This window comes from Maniola hyperantus, chromosome 20 (assembly GCF_902806685.2).
Source record: "Maniola hyperantus chromosome 20, iAphHyp1.2, whole genome shotgun sequence".
Lineage (NCBI taxonomy): Eukaryota > Metazoa > Arthropoda > Insecta > Lepidoptera > Nymphalidae > Maniola > Maniola hyperantus.
The window spans coordinates 6,733,585-6,757,186 of NC_048555.1; the positions used below are offsets into that span (position 1 = coordinate 6,733,585).

Here is a 23,602-nt window from a genome sequence, read left to right on the forward strand (position 1 = left end):
TTAGTTTAGAGATTGTGCACAACGGAATTAGCCACAATTTGCTTATAAATTGCTTTTTGGGCAAAGTATCATTGAGTGGCAAAGTTGGCTAGTTTGCCGATAACTATACATATAGTATACATATCTACTCGTGTGACTATCACAGACCAATAACATATAGGATAGTGACTATACCTTGGATGAATGGACTATACCATTTAGGAAGGCGGAATGTCCAGCCCATGTTCATGACTGACAGATTTTAGTCTGTGCATTTGACGTATAAGTATTTATTTATTAAGTTTATTGACATTGATACTTTACTAAACTAACCTAAAAATCAATTTTTAAATTACCTTTATATTTAATTAAATAAAGATATGCAAATTATTAGTCTTAAAGGGATTTTTTTACAGTTAATTATGTAAAAGGTTATGGATTAAAGAACAATCAGTAAGCAAGTATAAAAACTACTTACCTATTATATATAGGTTATGTAACTGGTTGGCCGTACACAATTAAATTTTGTACAACAATGACATCAAAATACAGACTCTTCTGGAGAAAATTTATGCATGTAAAATTTTATTGCAAACAAGTATCACAAGCAACACATAAAACTCATCAAAAGGTAACTTTGCCAAGTACTCTTGGGTTTTCGCTGCTTACCTTACTCGAGTTTGAAAAAAAAATGAACGCAGAAGATGAGCTTATTTTAACGATCAAGCATTGTGTACTTTTTGTTCAAAGAGGTGAATTTGATAAAGCCGAACAGCTTCTACATGTGGCACTGAAGCAAGCACAACAAATTCGCCATCAACTGGGTATAACATACATTTATGATGTAATGGCCAATTTGGCTCTTGAAAGAGAACAGTATGAGAAAGCAAAACAATTGTTTATTGCTGTAACACAAAGGATTATGGCTGACGGGGCTACTGAAGATGACCCTCGTGTCATCCACATAAGTGCAAAGTTAGCGAGGATTAGTCACATGAAGAAAGAGTACTCTACTGCACAACTCGGGTATGAGTGGTGTTTAGAGAAACTTAATAATGCATATAAAACAGATCCATCTGAACCCCATAGAAAATTACTAGCAATGACAGAAGATTGGTATGGTCGCCTGTTCTTAGATTGTGATAAAATTGAAATAGGTCTGAACTACATGAAAAAAGCATATGAAAGAATGAAAGATTTGGTTGATATTGAGCAAGAACACCTTGTTATACAGCTAAATGATATGGGTACTGTCTGCGATCGTCTTGGCAATGTGGATGAAAGCATAGAGTATTATTCAAAAGCAATTGATCTTGGCAAAAAGTTTCCTGACATGCATGACTTAGGAGCGATGTATGTTAACCTCGGAAGAGCATACATAAAGAAAAACATGTTAGACATAGCAAGAAAATCATGTGGACAAGGCTGGAGGTTAGGTGTTACAACAAAGAATAATGACGTAAAACGTGAGGCTGAAATTTGTATGCAAGAAATAAGAGCCATGTCTTAAATGTATAGTTGTTTTATTTCACTGTAAATTATTATAATTATAATGTTTACATTATTAGAAACCAAAGTAAGTTAAAACTACTATGGTACCCTGTGAATGAATGAATATAAATACTATACTTTATTTAAAAAACAAAGATTGTAACGTAATAAGAATAATAAAAATATACCTAATATTTATGTTAATATTCATATTTAAATGCATTTGAAAACAAAATGATTCCTTGATATATATACATTTTATTTCTTATTATTATTTATATAAAATTATATATTGTTATTTAGCACTGTCTTTTGTGACACTGAAAGGTTCTGCGACTTCTTCTACTTGAGTATTAGTAATAACAACATCCTTCACAGGTTTGTCATTTGTAGTGGGAGTCTTCTCAATCTTGCGGACAACATCCTGTTGATAACAAATTGTTTATTGTTATCATTGATGAAATATTTCATATTATTGTTTAAATAATCCATGCTAATATTATAAATGTGAAAGTGACTCTGTCTGTCTGCTAGCTTTTCACGGCCCAACAGTTTAACCGATTTCGATGAAATTCAGCACAGCATTAGCTTACATCCCGGGGAAGGACATAGGCTACTTTTTATCCCGGAAAATCAAAGAGTTCCCACAGGATTTTTGAAAAACCTAATTCCGCGCGCACGAAGTCGCGGGCATCAGCTAATGATAATATAAATCTTTAAGGTGAAAGTTGTAATAGCCTAGTTTAGTGGTTAGGACGTCCGCCTTCTAAACGGAGCATGTGGGTTCAATTCGGGGCACGCACCTCTAACTTTTCGGAGCTATGTGCGTTTTAAGCACATAATTAAATATCACTTGCTTTAACGGTGAAGGAAAACATCGTGCCTGAGAGTTCTCCATGATGTTCTCAAAGGTGTGTGAAGTCTACCATTCCCTACATGGCCAGCGTGGTAGACTATGGCCAAACCCCTTCTCACTCTGAGAGGAGATCCATGTGCTGTAGTGAGTCGGCTATGGGTTGATCATGATGATGATGAAATCTTTAAGAACTATGTTAACTTGTTCAGGCAAATTGAACTGAAAAGTTGAATTACAACAAAACTGTTTTAATGCAACTTTAGGACAAGACAAATCTTAAAATCCATATAATTTTATTACTTATCTGTCTTCAGGATGCAAGCTATCTCTACCAAATTTTGAGAATATTGTTTAAATGGATGGCCATGAAAAGGTAATACACAGACACTTGCATTTTTAATATTAATATGGATATCGGTGATTGAACACATCAGCCTAATGTTGTATGTATATAGCAGACTACACACGTGAGTAAGCCGGGACAGATAGTATTTATAATAGTATTTATATATAGCAGGCGTGACTTTGCGGAAGTCCATGATATGCAATGAACCAAAAACTTAATTTGCTGTAATCCGCTGTGTTTCAGCGGATTACAGCAAATTAAGTTTTTGGTTCATTGCACATCAGCCTAAAGCAAATTCGTGGTACAGCCCTAATGCATAACTGAGTAGATTCCTGCTGTAGGGGAGGGGTGTGATGACATGATGCGAGAGCTCAGTGTTTCGTCAACTTGTGACAGGTATCACCCTCATGCACCGCTCCACCACCGCAGGAGCCTACTCACTTATGCACTATACCTATAGTAAATAATATGAAAACATACATACCATTCCTTCAAGTACTTTTCCAAAAACAACGTGTCTGCCATCTAACCAGGGGGTCTTGGCAACGGTAATAAAGAACTGAGACCCATTAGTGTCCTTGCCAGCATTAGCCATAGACAACCAGCCAGCTCCATAATGGCTCAGCTTGAAGTTCTCATCTTCAAAACGTTCACCATAAATGCTGCGACCTAGGGACAACCACACTATACTAAAACCACTACCACTTTAAAAAAAACTGATTTGATAGCCTTTAAGACCTCCTATAAACATTTATTCAATATCAGACTGTTCACATCTATTAGTATATCTATTTAGTAGGTATTATAAAGAGTAAAGTTGTTTGTAATCGATAAATCTGAAACTACTACTAATTCTTTCACCATTAGAAAGCTACGTTATTCAGAAGTAGCATAGGCTATAAATTACACATTATGTACCACAGACGAAGTTGGGATAATCCTCTCATAAAATCAAGGATTATCCCAAAAGACCCAGTTTCCTGTAGACTAATTAATCTTATAAATTACTAGCTTATGCTCGCGACTTCGTCCGCGTGGACTTCACAAATTTCAAACCCCTATTTCACCCCCTTAGGGGTTGAATTTTCAAAAATCCTTTCTTAGCGGATGCCTACGTCATAATAGCTGTCTGCATGCCAAATTTCAGCCCGATCCGTCCAGTAGTTTGAGCTGTGCGTTGATGGATCAGTCAGTCAGTCAGGCAGTCAGTCAGTCACCCTTTCCTTTTATATATTTAGAAGATTAAGTAATATTATAAATGCGAAAGTGTGTGTCTGTCTGTCTGCTAGCTTTTCACGGCTCAACCGTTCAAGCTATTTTGACGAAATATGGTACAGAGATAGCTTGCATCCCGGGCTACTTTTCATCTCGGAAAACGAAAGAGTTCCCATGGGATTTTCAAACACCTAAATCCACGCGGACGAAGTCGCGGGCATCATCTAGTATAAGTATAAATTGTAAAAAGTGTTATTTCTTGTACGATGGTACGAAACCCTTCGTGTGCGAGCCCGACTCGCACTTGACTGATTTTATATTACCTTTTGAAAACCTCATTGAAAAATAATCTTCAACGATTTTGCATTAAACTCGTTTTTACATTTATTCTGATTTAATTCTTTGGCAATGGCATTTGTTAGAATTTTCTACCGTCTCTCCTTTTTTTCTTGATTTTATGTTTTTTTTTGTAAATTTTTTGTACCAATGGATAGCTAACGAAACGTAGATGATTTTAAAATAATCCGCAGGATAAGTGCCATAGTAATTTTTACAGAAAATTTGCAAGTTATTCAAAGAATTAAATTTAAAAATCGAAAACTTGTACAGTTTTTGGGCTTTAATTTTAAAATGCATGAAGATTTTTCTTGTTTTATTACTGTTTATTATTAACAAGGATATGTACTAGCAAGAAATAAAAAAAATCTGATGAAATAAATTGTTCCTTTTTTTTTATTACTTTTTAAAGTGGCAAACACCCCTTTACCAAGAAAAAATAAATAAATGAATAACTCGAAAACGATACACTTTTGCATAAGAACTTTAGGGGTCGTTTGATAGCTAATGTCCTGTGCTATAACCCCTTAACGGGATCGTGTCCTATTTTCCTGTAACTCTGTATACATACAACTATAATCTAACACTGAATATGTAGGTACATCTTACAATCTTAGTTGAATCTCAGAGTCAAAATGGATAAACATGGTAGGTAATCTTTTTCAGATTATTTTAGACTAAACTTCATATTCAAGTAGATACATATTAAAACTAGCTGACCCACCCTAGCTTTTGGGCTAATTTGAAAATCCTTTCTTATTGGGGGTCAATATTGAAAAACCGTGTTGAAAACCTACTGTAAAATTTAAAGTTACTAGATCCATCTGTTTGAGCTATGTTTGAGCTGTAGGTTGATATGTCAGCCAGTTAATTTCTCTTATTATGATCATTGATCATCAGCAACAGACCATCTGAGACATTGCTATTTACGTAAGTATAACAAAATTCATTAACAAACTAGCTGATCTACCTGGATTCGCTTGGGTGTAGTCTAAGTTATTTCTAGATTAAACAGATGGACAAACAATTATTAAAATCGCTTCAGTAGTTTCAGAGTTTATTAATTACAAACAAACAAGCAAATAAATCTTTACTTTATAATATACTAGATGATGCCCGCGACTTCGCCCGCGTGGATTTAGCTTTTTAAAAATCCTGTGGGAACTCTTCAATTTTCCGGGATGAAAAGTAGCCTATGTCCTTCCCCGGGATGTAAGCTATCTCTGTACCAAATTTCGTCAAAATTGGTTGAACGATTAAGCCGTGAAAAGCTAGCAGACAGACAGACACACTTTCACAATTATAATATTAGTATGGATTAGAAGGACCACAAAGTATGCTGAGGGGGCAAATCACAACTTAAGTAATGCTAAATTGCTTACCGCCAGTACCATCACCCTTGGTGAAGTCACCGCCCTGAATCATGAAGTTTTCAATGACTCTGTGGAACTTGCTGCCCTTATAGCCCTCACCCTCAGGTTTCCCAGACAGCTCAATAAAGTTCTGAGTAGTTTTGGGTACCGTCTTACCAAATAAACCGATGACGATTTTACCAGCACTTTCGCCACCAATACTCATATCAAAAGTGACCTGTTGAAAGGAAAAATAATGCGTTACATTATGGCCAATTCTATTGTACAAAATCTGAAATGACGTCCAAATCCATACTACTATTATAAATGCGAAAGTGTCTGTCTGCTAGCCTTTCACGGCTCAACCGTTCATCTGATTTTGACGAAATTTGGTACAGAGATAGCTTGCATCCCGGGAAAGGACATGTCCATGTCCTTTCGTACTTTTTATCCCGGAACATCAAAGAGTTCCCATAGGATTTTTAAAAACCTAATACCACGCGGACAAAGTCACAGGCATCATCTAGTATATTGATATTCCTTTCACAATACTTGATGCAGAAAAGGATACATAGCACTACATTAAAGAATACCTGTCAATTTAGTTTGTGTACAACAGAATTAGCTACGTACATTATTGTTTTACCCTTCTCAAGGAGACCAGGGCCTAAATTCATTTTAGTTTTTCTGTTGCAAAAATGTGGCTAATTCCATTGTATACTATCTCTAAACTAAACTAACATGACACGTCTAAATCTATTGCTATCAAGGGCGGATCCAGGGGGGCGGGGGTCATGGGGGTCATGACCCCCCCCCCCCCCCCGGGCTGCGTCCAGGACCTAGGTGGACCACTAATTAAAATTGTTAAACAATGTTTTTTATATTTTTATATACCTAGATTTTATGTAAGTTCCTTCAATGCTTAATCAATTTAATATAATATTTTGTATGATGGGAAAAACATTATGTTCTTGCGAACAAACGCATCCAAAATTTGAATTTTCCGCGCCACCGCTACCTTTCATCGAGATGTCACATTTCGTGTGATGTTCTTCAATGATTAAAGAACATTACACGGCACTTGCCCAGGGCCCACGATCGATTGGGGCCCAGTAGTCCCTGCCAGATCACCAAACTATAACAGACCAACCGATATTTTAATACCCAAAAACATATTTATTTCGATAAAATCAACGGTCAAAAGCCATCTCTAACAAAGGACCGTAGAGATTGTTAAATAGTCAAGACTGACTTATATCCGATCTTTATTGTCTTTACTGATAACGCAAATGATAGAATATTTCATTCTTTTTCACACTTTAAAAAAAATTCCTTACAGTAAAAACCTCTAAAAGTAAAAAATAATGTGTATTATATACCTATAATGTATTGGTCGGATTGGTCCTTTACGTTTATTATTTATAGTAAAGTGTTTATTATCCAAGCGCTTGTTGCATCTGGGGACCCCTAAAGATAATAGAACTATTCTTTATACAACAGATGACTTTATAGTTTTTAGTACAAAATTTCTGGCATTTATCTATATCTATATTTATCTTTTCTTTTTTTGTAAATAATGTCATAAATTTTGCGCTCGCTTCGCTCGCACGTTCTGTTCACTACGATTAAAAAATCCCTTCCGAGATGCAAGCTATCACTGAGTAGTATCTACCTACCTACATTTGGCCGTGAAAAACAAGATGATAGGCAGACAGAAAATTTCGCCCCCCCCTGGCACAAAAGCTGGATCCGCCCTTGATTGCTATCCCTTTCATAATGTTGCTTGCGGTAAAGGATAGCACTAGATTTAGACCTGTTAATTTAGTTTAGTTTAGAGATTGTGTACAAGAGAATCGGCCCCATTATTGAACTTACTCGGACTATGAAAAATTCAAAAATAATAACCTTGCATATATGAAAACGTGGATGTTTTCTTTTTTATTGAAGTTAAATGTATACTTTTTTAAATCTAAATAAATGAATAAGAAATCAGTTAATCTTAAGTACATAATTGAATTTATTAACTGCAAGCATGTCGCATGTAAAGATGAGTTTTGAACAAAGAAAACTTCTTGAACAAAAAGTTGGAGGCGTCACAATCACAAGGTCAGTGACCTCATTATCACATCCTAGTGTGATGGGTAAAAAGTTGAAATCTTAGTAAGTATGCATATTGTTTTATTGCAATTTGAGTTTTACTAACCTTATGAGTCACTTTAGGTCCTTTTGGTGCATCCGAAGACCAAACCGTAGACACAATTAAAATAATTCCAAACGTTGTTGCTAGAATAGCCATGATTATAATAAGTTTGGCTTTAAATCTAGTAATCTTTAATGTTTAAAAAGCTATGTTTTAAGAAATAAATATTTTAAGTCTATTCATAAAAATTAAAAAAGAAACAATAAAATCGTCAACGGGCGCCGGTAAAACATGAGTGAATGAATGATTTTCAAGATTCCTATTTCAATTTTCATGTACACGTCACTCATTCACCAATCACGTCAACGTTGAATGAGTTGCAAGATGTTCAGGCGAGTGAGAACGAACGATAGGATTTATCACACTATCAACCTGCCAATCAATCCACTAAGCGATTATTCGATTAGAATAAACCACAACAACTAACAAGTTCCATATCGAGTCAATTGTTCAAAGACAATTTTAGTTCTGGCAGTTGTCTCTAAAAATAAGAATGTCTATGGTATTAAAATGGCAATTGGCAATAATCACAGACCAATAACATATAGGTACCTAATCATCGCGTATCGGACCATATTGGTCTGTGTATCGGACTTCGGAGTCGTAGGTACCTACGCAAAGCGTTTGTTAAATGTTATATTAAATGTATGGTGTCGTAATTTTTAAATTGGATTAGAAAGCGAGACCAACAGATCTGCAGAAAAATTGTGTTTTTATAATGCGACAGCATAGCTGACGTTATGTGGCAGCTACTAATTGGATTACAATAACCAAGTTATGATTCCCTTTCACGATTTGAAACTAATTTCGTAACAATAAATGGCAGTGAAATTAAACGTATAAACATGGATGGAACAAATGGATCGACGGACTTACCGCCCGTTAAGGAAGAGACGTTTTGTAAATACGTTTTATATTATGAGATGAACAATTCAAGGTAACTGTTACAGTTGTTGTTAGTGCCCTTGTGAAGTTGTTGTTTTTGTCCTAACACTGTTGTTTTTCGCAGAGTCCGCATTTGGGATTTGATAATATTGATACCGAACGCCCTGTTCGTGCTTTTCCTAGTGGTAAGGTTTAACAAAGCGCAGTTGAAGTTGCGTGCTACAAGCAGCCCTATATTCCTAACGTTCTACTCGTTGGTTTGGGGCAACGTGATCATCAGCCTAATAAGATGCGTAGTGTCGATGACTGTGAATGCAGCGATGCCGCTCGGTGGAACAATTGACAAAATATTATGGGTCACTGTAAGATTTTTTTTACTTGCAACTGAAATGAGTGTGGTAATATTTGGATTGGCTTTTGGTAAGTTTACTCTATCTACTGTTAAATTTTAGTTATTGTTTCTGTCTACTCACAGCGCCCATGTAACTTGCACAGTTATAAGTATTCATATTTAAATACTGCTCCAACTTTAATCAAAACCAGTTCAAACCAAATTTTATGTACAGTGCAAACACACTAGTATTGTATGTTATTTCGTATTTGTATGTATACAAAGGTATATATTTTTAGAATATGCAAGATCTAAAGAGTGAAGTGTATTTTCTTAGGGTCTGTTACATAATAGTAACCAAAATATATTTCCTTCCTCATTTCAATAGTAATAATATAAAAGTATATTAGAGTATATTTTACATCAAGAGGAAGGATAAATAACACTGCTTACCTAAATATGACTAGGTCACATCTGAGTAGGTATATCAATATTGAATCATTGTACTTTAGATCAATATAAAAGCTATCTGCATGCTGAATTTCCGCCTGGTCTGTCCTGTAGTTTGAGTACCGCAAGACACTGGGCGAGTTTCCATCCCTATGTCGTCAACATTCCATATCGTACGAAACACTTTGCGTCATCATTCCTTATACGGATGGCTAGGTTCTGGAATACTCTTCCTAGATCAGTGTTTCCTGCCAATTATAATCTGGGTATCTTTAAAACGAGAAAATAGGCACCTTCTAGGCAAACACGTCCCATCTTAGGCCACATCATCACGTGGTCAAGCGTGCCCCTATAATGAATTTAAAAAAAATTTACAGTTTAGTCAGTCGGTCAGTTAGTCTTTTCCTTTTAAATATATTTAGATGAGATAGATTTGACAAAATGTATTGTTTTCAGGTCACATGGATAGCCGTAGCAGCATCAGATATGTGTTGCTGGCAACTTCGTTCATATCTCTCGCGTTCACTGTAACACAGGGGACGCTAGAGTTTATCATGCCCAATGACATGTTCCACATCGACACAAGGGAATACGACTTGTTTGGACATGGCGGGATGCTGTTTTGGTTCACGTCATCATTGGTGTTTGCTGTAATATATTTTGTTATATTATTGTTGCCGTGGATACCTCTAAGGGAATATTTGGCTTTACCAAGTAAGTGAATTGTTTATATTTCATCTACTTACAGTGGTCGCAAAACAAATATTCTTACCTGAAGTTTTCACAGGTTAAACTATGCTGGCTGACTAAAGATTAATTACACAAGCCTGGCTGATATCTGTTTTGTACAATGCAGTCATATCACCCAGTGTTCAGATTGGACTACTTGTTATGCACACTATACCTTAGAAGAAGAAGAATACCTTAGAAATATTTCTAAAGAGTCAATGAGTGTGTACAATTTTGGTTCCCAAAGTCCAGACCAATCATACTAGCTTGACTAGCATAATGACTAGCTTATGCCCACGACCGACTGCATGGACTACACAAATTTCGAATCCCTATTTTACCCCCTTAGGGGTTGAATTTCAAATCGTTAGTGGATGTCTATGGCAAAATAGCTATCTACATGCCGAATTTCAGCCTGTTCCGTCTAGTAGTTGAGCTGTGCGTTGATAGATCAGTCAGTCAGTCAGTCAATCACCTTTTCGTTTTATATATTTAGATTAATCCATGCTAATATTATAAATGCGAAACTGTCTGCTAGTTTTTCATGGCCCATCAGTTTAACCTTACATTATGGGGATAGACATAGGTTTTTTTATCCTGAAAATCTGAGTTTACAAGGCTATAGTATAGTTTAAAAACAAATAGGGTATAAAATAAGTGGACAGTATGAGATCTCTATTTGTTAAAAAACGTTATATAATTTGAAAGATTTACTCAAAAATACTATAAACTAAATTACAAATCAAACCAAGGATCTCTTCCATGCGAGCTGACTTATTACTGCTATCAGGAAGGTATACAACTACAGAATATAACTAAGATAAATCTAAGTATTAAAATTAAAATCATTTCAAAATATTCTCTTTGTAACTTTCGATAATTAATTGTGTAACTAAAATTACAAAAAATATCGAAGTTAAGGCCATGTAACCTGTCTGACATTGATAGCTATTAGTTACTCAGTGATGATTCAATTCTTTTTTTGCCTTTAAACTAGTTTCTATTATTACACTCTTATAACAATTTGTCACCTAGTGATATATATTTTTTATAACTTGATTTATACCTTATCAACGTTAGCATAATCTAATTTTACATACCTACTAATTTTTTTTTGTATACCAAAAATAAAATGAACACTCACGAATTTGATTCGAAAATAATTTGCTAAAACTACATTCTAATTTAAACTAACCATACTTTTTGCTGAGAATCAAGCCTCTACTTATTTAACTATATACTTATACTATATTTAACTTGCATAGTACAAAAATAGATGCTTTTTATACTGGCCAGCCAAATAGTTCCTTGAAATAGTTTCAACTTTGGAATTCAATAAGTGTTTTGTAGATTCTAAGCATTTTAATCTACAGGGTTACAGGAAAAGAAGACACGATCACGTTAAGGGGTTATAGTACAGGACATTAGGTATCAAACGACCCCTAAAGTGCTTATGCGAAAGTGTACCGTTTTCGAGTTATTAATTTTTTTATTTTTTTCTTGGTAAAGGGGTGTTTCCCACTTTAAAAATTAATAAAAAAAGGAACAATGTATTTAATGAGATTTTTTTTTATTTCTTGCTAGTACATATCCTTGTTAATAATAAACAGTTATAAAACAAAAAAAAATCTTTAAGCATTTTAAAATTACAGACCATAAACTGTACAAGTTTTCGATTTTAAAATGGAATTCTTTGAATAACTTGCAAATTTTCTGTAAAAATTACTATGGCACTTATCCTGCGGATTATATTAAAAACATCTTCGTTTTGTTAGCTATCCATTGGTACAAAAAAATTACAAAAAAAATCATAAAATCAAGAAAAAATTAAACAACAAAGAGACCCGGTAGAAAATTCTAACAAATGCTATTGCCAAATAATTAAATCAGAATCAATGTAAAAACGAGTTTAATGCAAAATTGTTAAAGATTATTTTTCAATGAGGTCAAAAGGTAGCATAAAATCAGTCAAGTGCGAGTCGGGCTCGCACACGAATGGTTCCGTACCATCGTACAAGAAACAACACATTTTAATTTTTTTTAATTTTTATGGCGGCCATTGTAATTTTTAGTATTTGTTGTTATAGCGGCAATATATATATAATAGTTTTGAATATTATAAACTAGCTGACGCCTGCGACTTAGTCCGCGTGGATTTAGGTTCTTAACAATCCCGTGGGAACGCTTTGGTTTTCCGGGATTAAAAGTAGTCTATGTCACTCTCCAGGTCTTTCACTACACCCATGCAAAAAATCACGTCTATCCGTTGCTCCGTTGTGACGTGATTGAAGGACAAACCAATAAACAAACACACTTTCACATTTATAATAAGGGTACTGATGCCTGTTATTTGTACTCGTATGTCTTGATTTTTCACGGTTTTTTTTTTTGTTATTTTCACGGTTCATCTGTTGGACTGATTGGGTTGAACATAATATTATTATGCTACTTTTCATCCCGGAAAATTCTCTCTGGATTTTAAAGTTATTAAACCGATTTTTACGAAATTTGGTACCAAGATAGGTTGCATATCAGAGGGTGGAGACAAAAACTTTTTCCTCGAAAACCAACTCGAAAGTCCATGTGGATGAAGTTGCAGGCATCATTGAGTTAATATAAATTTCAAAAAAAAAAGAAAAACCTGACAAAATGTCTAAATTGACTATCATGAGCACACACACACACACACACACACACAATTAAAGTTATCGGTAACTTTAATATTGTGGGTGTGTGTGTATGTAAAGAATTTTTATATAATAGGTATATTGTGTGTGGGGAATGGGCATTATAGTAGGTACTTTGATAAAAACTGACACAAACCTTATCTAATATATATGTATATTTATTAGTATTACATAAGAAATCATTAATTTGTCATTTATATTTTTTTAATTAACTAAAATATATAAGGTTACTAGATAATATGTTTATAATGTAAAATGTATTGATAAAAGCAGTTTACTTTCCCTCCCGACTATAATAATACAAATCATGTAATAAACTACTGCAAAGTGTTGTTTATTAAGGTTACATAATCAATGATTTTATGTTTGATAAATTATTTATAACATGAGAAACGAGGTATGCATAGTATGGAAATGGAAAGGGAACCCCCCGCACATCCGCACAGTCCCCGCGCTAACTTGGTGCGGGCGAGCGCAGGCGGCGTGCGAGTGTGCGGGGCGTTCCCCGACCTCATACCCCGATTGCAGTTTCGACCTGTCGCGGAATTTAGTACTAAATAGTTAGTGCCATAGATTCTATTATTAATGCTACTTGACAAACGTTCAAACGGTCCTTCGAGTTCACAGAAGTTTTTATGAGTTCATTTCCGTGATCAGCTGTTTTCAGGGTAGGTACACTGGAGGTTTTAACAAATTCTTTAAGCCCTTATATATGTGATATAAGGACTATCATGCTATGAGTTTCATTATTTTTTAGGGTTCCATAGTCTGTACCTCAAAAGGAAAAAAGGAACCCTTAAAGGATCACTTCGTTGTCTGTCTGTCTGTCTGTCTCAGAATTATGAAATTTTCCAGGTAGGTAGGTCTTATAGCACAAGTAAAGGAAAAAATCCGAAAACTGTGAAATTGTGGTTACATCACGAAAAGAAATAAAAATGTGTTCATGAACAAATAGTACTTTCATAATAAGATTAATATACCAAGTGGGATATCATATGAAATAACCTGTACATTCTAAAACAGATTTTTATTTATTTTTATGCATTATAGTTTTTGAGTTATCGTGCAAAACTTCGAAAAAAAAAATACGACTGTAGTACGGTGCGCGAGTCGACTCGCACTTTTTGTTAGGTAGGTACCTAACTGCCAAATTTCGAATGTCAACGGGAAGTACTCTATAGGTTTTCTTGACAGACACGACAGACAGACGGACAGACAGATATACAACAAAGTGATCCTATAAGGGATCTTTTTCATTTTGAGGTACGGAACCCTAAAAACCGTTAAATGCAAAAAAACTGAGTTAGTGCCAAAAAGCGTGGGAGTTATCAAAAACTAATAATGAGACCCAAACTGTTGGTTTGGAGGACGCTACGAATATGCTTTTAAGTATGTAGCAAGTAGCAACCTAAATGTCTACACGTCTAATCCTTCAATAACTATAACTAACGTGAAGAGACGGAGGGTTCACTAATCCCTCATTATAAGGCTTCTCTATACATTCAAATTTTACATTACTTACAAGTATTCCGAAGATTAAGCCTTATTTAGGATTAAGAGTATATTATGATACATTAGTATGTACATGTTACGAGCAACATCCAGCAGAATTCTGTGGAAAGACAAAAATGCGCGCAATTTTTCTGACCAATTAATTAAGTAATGATGCCATCCTTTAACTAAAAAGTCCAAAAAATTTTTTTTTGAGTAAGCGTCCAAAAACGTGCGAATTTTTAAAAAAACTAATGTTCTTAAAAAAGTGACGTACGTACTACGTAGGACAAGGTTTTTGCTTGAAGACCTCTATGGCGCAGTGATCTTATTAGTGGGAGGTCCCGGGTTCGATTCCGGGCAGGGGCAATTTGGGATTTAATAGTCAAATTTTTTTTTTCAGCAAAACTGTCCTTCTACCTATACGTGCTGTTACTTGCGTTGCTGGACACCACGCAGGCGGTGGGCGCGGCGCTGCTCACGTGGGGTTCCGTGCCGTCCGGCCTCTGCGTCGTCGACGTCACAACGTGGCTCTACTTCTCGCTCTACACGCCACTCGTCTATCACACGTTTCTCAGCGAGTTCTTCAGGTGAGTAAAGAGTGAGGTATTCACCGAGAAACAATGTTGCGTATATTTTCATTGTATAATTTCACAATAATAACATGGCTAAATGGTTTCGCCATTAGCCATGCAACAAATCTTGATCAATTTTATATTGAGTTCAGATACTGCTAGTAACTCGAGATAAGTCGGTGCAGACCTTTTTGTGATGATCCGGGTTATCGACGCCTTATCTCGCTTGGTACTGTATGATAGCGATAGATCTGAAATTTCACCTCAATCCAGTACTCGACTGGTGGCATGAAGAATGAAATAGTATATGCCATTTTTCTTATACCTAACGTTTTTATCTGACACTGGCGAAACAATCTGTGCCGAATTGGCACACCTAAAAGCCTTAAACACCTTAATTGGGAATTTAATTAAATTACGTTTTTATCGAAATTAGTATGTATTTCAATACCCTGAATTATGTACGCGATATTAAGCTATATAAATATAATAAATGCGGAAGTGTGTGTCTGTCTGTCTGCTGCAGTAGCCGGCAGGAAATATTGTACATCGGCTTGATTTCGGCTTCGTAGAGCGTTGGCTCTGTCACTCATACTTATGTGACGTGATTGTCGATCTCAACGACAGAGACAACGCTCGACGAAACATAGCGGTTTCTAAAGGTCGATGTACAATATTTCCTGCCGGGTACACTGTAGCTTGTCACGGCCTATCCATTTAGCCGATTTCGATGAAATTTGGTACAGAGATAGCTTGCATCCAAGGCACAATATAGGCTAGTATAACCCGGTAAATCAAAGGCATGGGATTTTTATAGAACCGAAACTTACACGGATAAAGTTGCGGGCATCATCTAGTATTAAAAGATTATTATTAAAGAAATCTGTGCCAAATAATAATAATAATAGAAGGGTCAAAAGATTATCGTAAAAGCCACTGGTATTTTACGGAATATGTACTTGTAAAGTTTCACTTTTTTTTTCATAAACCTAACTAGCTTATGCCTGCGACTTCGTCCGCGTATTTTACTCCCCTAGGAGTTGAATTTCCAATCAATCAAATCCTTTCTTAGCGGATGTCTACGTCATAATAGTTATCTGTATGCCAAATTTCAGCCTGATTGGTCCAGTAGTTTGAGCTGTGCGTTGATAGATCAGTCAGTCAGCTTTTGCTTTTATATATTTAGATTAAGCGCATTGATAAAAATAAATATAATTATTTTATGAGAAAATGACCAGTGGTTTGGCAGTGGCACCTGCAAGTTGCAATAACACTGCTTTAACAATTTTTGCAGTGGCCATTTTCATTGTAACATTGTAATAAATATTTTGGTTAAAAAATACTAAAACACAGGCGGTGTCCGAATTTGCAATCGCTCGCACGTAACATGCGATGTGAATTGATAACGCGATCGATAAATTGTACTGAACGTGCGAACATAATAATAATTATGTATAGTTCTCGTATTATCTTAGACTGCATCATCACTTACCACCAGGTGGGATTGCAGTGTAGGGCTAACTTGTATCTGAAAAAAAAATTGCCATGTCGACTTGTCCTGAACAATATAATAAATGCGTGTTCTTACGATCAATGCGATGCTAAACTCGCAAGTTTGTGCGAGCGTTTGCAAGTAAAACGGTACCCCTGAATGCCCGCCCCAGACATTTTGTTCCTCGTTTTAGGGTTCCGTACCTCAAAAGGAAAAACGGAACCTTTGTTGTCTATCTGTCAAGAAACCTACAGGGTACTTTCCGTTGACCTAGAATCATTAAATTTGGCAGGTCTTATAGCAGACATAAAAGGAAAAATCTGCAAACCAGGAATTTGTGGTTACATCACACAAATAAAATTGTGGTCATGAACTAACAATTGGTGTTTTCTATTTTCAAAGTAAGATAAACTATATCAAGTGGGGTATCATATGAAAGGGCTTCACTGAGACAGAACAAAGTGCATTCTAAAACAGATTTTTATTTATTTTTATGCATCGTAGTTTTGATTTATCGTGCAAAATGTCGAAAAAATACGACTGTAGTACGGAATCGGTGCGCGAGCTTGACTCGCACTTTGCCGGTTTTTTCTTTAAAAAAATCCCTTGTCGGAAATATTTCCCTGTGTTGATGCTATCGGTGTTATCTTCACCTTTATAACGTAAGGCATAAAGTTGCATTTCGTCTATATTCCCCACAGTGTATCACAGCCCAGCATCATGTTCTCGTACAAGGCTCAGATGGACGAGCCGATGGACGACGACCAAGTATCCTTGCCCCACCAACAAAGCTTTAGCTCGCTCAAAACTGACTCCGATTATATCTATCAGGTACGTTTTAACGATATGATTAAGAAAACCAGCACAATGTTACATTTCATCATCATCATCTTGATCAACCCATCGCCAACCCACTACTGAGCACGGGTCTCCTCTCAGAATGAATGAGAAGGGCTTAGGCCATATTCCGCCACTCCGGCTAAGTGTGGATTGGTAGACTTAACGTACCTTTGAGAACATAGAGAACTCTCAGGCATGCCGGTTTCTTCACAATGTTTTCCTTCACCGTTATAGCAAGTGATATTTAATTGCTTGAAATTCACATAACTCCCAAAAATTAGACGTGCATACCCGGGATCAAATCTCCGACCTCCCGAATAGGAGGCTAACTTCTTAACCACTAGGCTATCACCGTATTAACACCGTGTGAAACTATGGATCTCTTAAACCATGCATATTTTTTTTCTGTGGGTTCTAGTCCTTATACTGATGTTATAAATACGAAAGAATGTCAGTCTGTCTGTCTGCTAAGTTTTCACGACTCATCCTTTTAACCGATTTTAACGAAATTTGGCATAGAATTTGCTTGCATCCCAGTGGAGGACATAGGCACTTTTTGTCCCGAAAATCAAAGAGCTCCCACGGGATTTTTAAAAATCTGAATCTAGCGTGTGTGTGTTAGATGTTTTAGTTATTTCAGTTATTGTTCCAGCAGAGCAACAGCGTATACGACAGCACTCTCTTTGAAGCGGGGACGACGACCCCAATGAATCCAGTGTACAGCGCGTCCCTACAAAGCCCTGATTCGATAGCGTCCGGACAATCCATAGACATCGGAGTACCAACCTCAGGATTCCCAAGTCAGAACATGCTCTCAACATAACAAACAAAATATAGATTAAAAATACCTTACATTTATTTCACACATCCAAAGAAAAATGCTAATTATAATAATATATAAGAGTATAGGTGTTGACGGTATAATTTATAAAAACGCTTTTTGAGTGTAATTTTCTTTACCAGAATCTCGTATTGTGTGATGTTTTTTTTTCTCGTCCTCACAAGCTTGTGACAGCTTGTACCCAGTGTGAAGGCAATGAAATAAAGGTATAGTCCGTACAAAACGAGAACTCACTCGCCATTTTAACTCTGTGCCAGATGTCAGGTCAATAATACGGTTCACCTATAAAATAAGGACTAAAATCGTATTTTTAACATGACAATGGGGCCGATTCTCTAGTACACAATCTCTAAACTAAACTAAATTAACAGGTTTAAGTCTAGTGCTTTCTTTTTCCGCAAGCAACATTATGAAAGGGATAGCAATAGATTTAGACGTGATATTTTAGTTTAGTTTAGAGATTGTGTACAAAGGAATTAGCCACAATGTGCCTAATTCCATTGTACACAATCTCTAAACTAAACTAAAATGTCACGTCTAAATCTATTGCTATCCCTTTCATAATGTTGCTTGCGGAAAAGGATGGCACTAGATTTAGACCTGTTAATTTAGTTTAGTTTAGAGATTGTGTACAAGAGAATCGGCCCCAATTGACACTTAAAGTTAAAATGGCGAGTGAGAACACATTTTGTACGCATTATACATTCCACTTCTGCTTTAAAATCTTAGAATCTATGTAATGGATCCATCCACATTTTCATTCTAGGTTAAGGCTGATACAGCTACTTATAATTAATCTGACACCGATGTAAAATATTCTCTGGTTATTAAACACCAAAACGTAATTAAGTAGTAAACCTAGTTAAGAATATTATACTTGATAGATCGCAAACTAATCTAAGAATCAACTGTATCAGTTAAAAAATTCCTGTAAATTTTCGTAAGTACATAAATCGTTCATTATCATTGTAACCTAAATAAATGTGTTTCCATCTTAGTTCCACACAACATTAACAATTATCTAATAAAAATAAAGCCATTATTTTCTTTATAGAATGAGATGAAAAAAATCTATTATATACACAATCTTAGTAACAGTCTATATTATATATTTATATCCTTTTCACAATGCTTCCTGCAGAAAAGGATAGCACTAGATTTAGACCTGTCGATTTAGTTTAAAGTTTAGAGATGTGTATAAAAGAATTAATCACATTATTTTTAGTTCTGTAGATTAATTGCAAACTGTGCATGCAACTCCCTTCGGCGGTGTTCCCATTAGATTACAACATTCCTGAAAGGCCAGCGACGCATTGGTGGTTCCTCTGATACGGCAAATGTTCATGGGCGACGGTAATCACTTAACATCAGGTGACCCGCCTGCGCTTTTTCTCGCCATTTTTGTTAAAAATAAATAAATTATTTTTTCTTCAATAAAATCAATGTCATGATTAACTAAAAATCTGTTCAATCTTTCGGTAATATTTACAGTAGAGTACTTAGCGGGCATAGTGCCTATTTTAGGTTATAATCATTATGAACGATATAATGTACATTTAAAACAAATGATCAAAAACAAACCAATAAAACTTTGATTAGAATTAGTTTTACTTTGCTTCTGCCTTATACTGGTGCTGTTTCGGATGTACACAAATCTCTTAAACTACAGTACGCGGCCGAAAGTAATGTACATAGACCTTTAGAAGGAGATAGCAGATTTGTAGAGCACTGTCTTGGTCGTTGAGACCGACAAAACGTCATATAGGTATGAGTGACAGAGACTACGCTCTACAAAGACGAAATGTCATTCTAAAGGCCGATGTACATTACTTTCGGTCGCGTACCTCTAAATTGGCACTTTTAGAATTGTCAATTTAGATTTAGTTTAATGCTGTCACTTTTTTGTAACCATATATTTTGCTTTTGCCAAAAAGTGATAGCAAACTAAATCAGTTTAACTGTCCTTGTGCAGACTTTGGATCCTTTGAGTTTAGTTTAAAGATTTGTTTACAAATGAAATAAGAAACAAATGTTGCGTAATTGGTTGCACATAAATCTCTAAACTTTATTGATAGATTTTAATGTAGATAACGGGTACATACCACGATTTAATTTGATGTTTTTATTAGTCGATATTTCAACCCAATTGCACGGACCGTGGTCACGAACGGTACATTGGGAATTGGGTTGAAATATCGATAAATAAAACATCAAATTAACTGTGGTATGTACCAGTTACCCACATTAAAATATGTCATTAAACCACGAAATAAGCTTAAAATCATGACAGGTCTAAAATTCGTCGTCATACTAACCGACGTCTGATGCGCGTCCACTATAGAGATTTTTGTGTCAATTGTGGATTTCTTTAGGGCACTATCTTATGCTGCTTGGCGATTAGGGCCTAAAATTAGTACTAAACATTATAAAAAGGTAGCACTTTTAGATATGCCAATTTAGTTGGTATACCTGTAGTACGCGACAGGTCGAGATCGTAATCGGGGAGGGAACACGTGCACACCCGCAAAGCCCCCACGCTAACCCGGTGTGGGCGAGCGCGGGTGTGCGGGGCGTCTCCCCCTCATACCCCGATTGCCATTTCAACCTGTCACAGACTGTACAACCAAATCTACCAGTAACCAAAAGGCAATTTCAAACTTTGATTATTATTATTATAAGTGAGTCTACTATAACAGTATTTTCAGTTTATTTAGTATTAATAAAATTCCTTTGTGATTATTTTGGCTATTGAACTCGAATGTATGACCGTCTGTGCGGTGCGAATGTTATTTTATAGTTTATAATTGACAACGATTGGTTTTATATTATTTTTATCGTACTGTGATGGTTTTACTACTTACATCTTACTTATTTTAATTTTGTTGTTTATTTTTATTGTGTATTGGAGCGATAGTGGGGTTATGATGATCGCACATCACACATGCACCGCAGGCAACGTGTGCTACAGTACGCGGCAGAAAATATTAAAAATCCCGTGGGAACTCTTTGATTTTCCGGCAAGAGTAGCCTTTGTCCTTCCCCGCGATGCAAGCTATCCCTGTACCAAATTACTTCAAAATCGATTGAACGGACGAGCCGTGAAAGGTTAGCAGACAGACAGACAGACGCATTTATAATATTAGTATGGATTACGTAACAGAGAAAGCGCTGTACTAAATTCTTTCGCGGATAGAGTATAGCAGTACCGTTACTAATTCTACCGAGTACCGACTTTGACTGCATTACATTGCGTTTGATGACTACTGATGATGTCTCGTATTTTCAGTAGGTACTGAAAAATGTGTTTCTTGCGGTTGGTCTCGTAATGTGCGTGTGTGTGTGTGATTAAGAGTAATATAATCATAACGCAGCAAAGCTGATTTAATTATATTATCTGCACACTTTGAAAGAACATTGACATACTTTCGTGAGAAAATAAGATATATTAATAAGTTATTTATACACTTTCGGGAGGAAAGCGAAAATTGTTGAACCTGCTATATTCTATTGTGTAAAGATGTATAGGTACCGACAAATATCAAATAATGGCGCTAGTTCGCATTAACAACTAACAAGTTACTCTTCTCTCAACAAGTCTCTCTACGTTACTCTATACTTAATGACCAAATTAGCACCACTGTGGCTAATTTTGTTGTATAAAATCTCTTAATTAAAATGACGGGTCTAAATATTGCCATCATTTTCGTAATGTTCCCTGGGGAAAAGGATAGCACTAGATTTAGTAATCAAGACTATCAATTTAGTTTAAAGATTGTGTAAAAGTAACAGAATTAGCTACAATGTATCTAAATAAATTAAATACTTGGTCTACAATAAATTGGCTACATAAAATTAAACGATAACATTATACTATACTCTATCCATGGAAAGATGTTAGCTAAGCGCTCTCTCTGTTCCGTAATCCCATACAAATAACAGCCAAAAATCTCAGTGGGCGATAACCATTTTGAGTCACCAACCAATCACAAACGAAACTGTTATCGAATTGAATTTCGAATGTTTTTGAAAAGGTTTTCGAGTTAATTTCGAAAACATGTTAGTGATTTGTTGGTGCCTCAAAATGGTTAAGGCCTACTCAGATTTTTGGCTCTGTCATTTGTATGGGATTAGGTACGTAACAGAGAGAGTGCTATACTAACTTCTTTCCGCGGATAAAGTATAGATAGGTACTTGTCGATTCCTATACATCGAAATCTTTGTTTCTTTAAATTTAGTCTAGTAGAATATGAATTTGATATTAATAAGTTGGCGGAATGAAATAATGTATAATAGTTTTCTGCCAAGCTTGCTATGACTAGTCTTAGTTTTTTATAGCTATGAAATAATTTGGGTCTAGCGTGCCTATAAAATAACTTTTTGTAATTAAATAATCAATTTGTAATACCTACTTATGTACATTGGGCACTGATACAAGATTTTTTGTTTACTTATTATTTACTCGAGCACCAGTTTAATGGAAAAGTCAATTTAACCTCGAATTAACGACATCAAAATGCAGTAGTAATGATTGTCAATTTTCCTTTATGAAATGTGATATACTTCACGTGTATGTATGTACCTATGTGAACATATTTTAAGTGATATTTTTGGTTGATGGCATATATTTTGTTATTTTCTATCTTAGGAAACTATTAAATAACAATTTTATTGAGGTCTGTCTTATTTTTAAAGCTCCGTATCCACTGTGCTCGTGAATATGTAGCACTTCGTACTTCCTGCCTATTGATTCGCTAACTTGGTGTCTAACACTGAATGATAGCCACCGAGGTAATGTGACAATTATTTTTAATCCATTGAAGGTTTTCTACAAATATATTTTATTGTCACTCAGTGAAGTAGCAATGTAGAACATAACCAATGTCAAATGAGCTCAGTGGCTGTCATTCAGTGTTAGACACTGAGTTGGTAAATTACACCGCGGCACAAATGGTCGATCCCAGAAGCCCCTAATGTTTGCGTCAAAACCGACAATTGAAATGTCAAATGTTCCTACCATCTTAGATCTGAAACACAGGCGGCCCGGCCGCAGCGACCAGTGCCCTGTTTATCAAACGTTACAAGTCTTGTATTACAAGCGTTTCTCTTGTAAATTTGTGCATTTTTACAAGAATGCGTTTAACAAAACTACACTTGTAAGCTACAAGCTACAAGTAATATCACTTGTAATACAAGTGTTTTTCACACTTGTATTTGTGGTTTTGTTCATCAAAAATGCCTTTGTAGCTTGTAGCTTGTAACTTGTAACGAAAAAGTTGTAGAGCCTCCGTTGACTCTTAATTTATTTTACAAGTTGTATGCAAGTATGATATTGTATAAAAGAATAATTAAATTATCTAGTACCTAGTAGTAAATAGGTAAAATAACTATAAAATAATTCAAAGGTGTAATTTTATTAAACTTATCAATGCTGCTCTTTTTAAATTTGACCAAAACGTGTCTCATGTACATACGAGTATGCTGGCATAATCTTTTTCGGCAGATACAA

At 35.5% G+C, this 23,602-nt stretch overlaps 3 protein-coding genes across 4 annotated transcripts; 2 read left to right on the top strand and 1 right to left on the bottom strand.

Moving 5' to 3' along the window:
* Positions 1–246: 246 nt before the first annotated feature.
* Ttc19 (tetratricopeptide repeat domain 19) lies at positions 247–1,492 on the top strand. Its single transcript, XM_034979655.2, has one exon. It carries the CDS (start codon positions 515–517, stop codon positions 1,487–1,489), a length of 975 nt encoding a protein of 324 aa, XP_034835546.1. The 5' UTR covers positions 247–514; the 3' UTR covers positions 1,490–1,492.
* On the bottom strand, positions 1,486–8,022 carry LOC117992007 (peptidyl-prolyl cis-trans isomerase 6). The gene is made up of 4 exons (XM_034979656.2): positions 7,779–8,022; positions 5,606–5,813; positions 3,157–3,341; positions 1,486–1,894 (listed from the first exon to the last, which is right to left on the bottom strand). The coding sequence occupies exons 1-4, from the start codon at positions 7,869–7,871 to the stop codon at positions 1,766–1,768; spliced, it is 615 nt and encodes a 204-aa protein (XP_034835547.1). The 5' UTR covers positions 7,872–8,022; the 3' UTR covers positions 1,486–1,765.
* A 319-nt stretch (positions 8,023–8,341) lies between these two features.
* LOC117992005 (transmembrane protein adipocyte-associated 1 homolog) lies at positions 8,342–22,768 on the top strand. Of its 2 annotated transcripts, none has more exons than XM_034979653.2 (6): positions 8,342–8,712; positions 8,785–9,080; positions 9,898–10,155; positions 14,752–14,938; positions 17,117–17,246; positions 17,908–22,768. In XM_034979653.2, the coding sequence occupies exons 1-6, from the start codon at positions 8,621–8,623 to the stop codon at positions 18,076–18,078; spliced, it is 1,134 nt and encodes a 377-aa protein (XP_034835544.1). In that variant the 5' UTR covers positions 8,342–8,620; the 3' UTR covers positions 18,079–22,768. The 2 variants fall into 2 exon arrangements, with proteins under 2 accessions (XP_034835544.1, XP_034835545.1); XM_034979654.2 differs by having other exon boundaries at positions 8,343–8,712; positions 17,911–22,768.
* Positions 22,769–23,602: the final 834 nt, after the last annotated feature.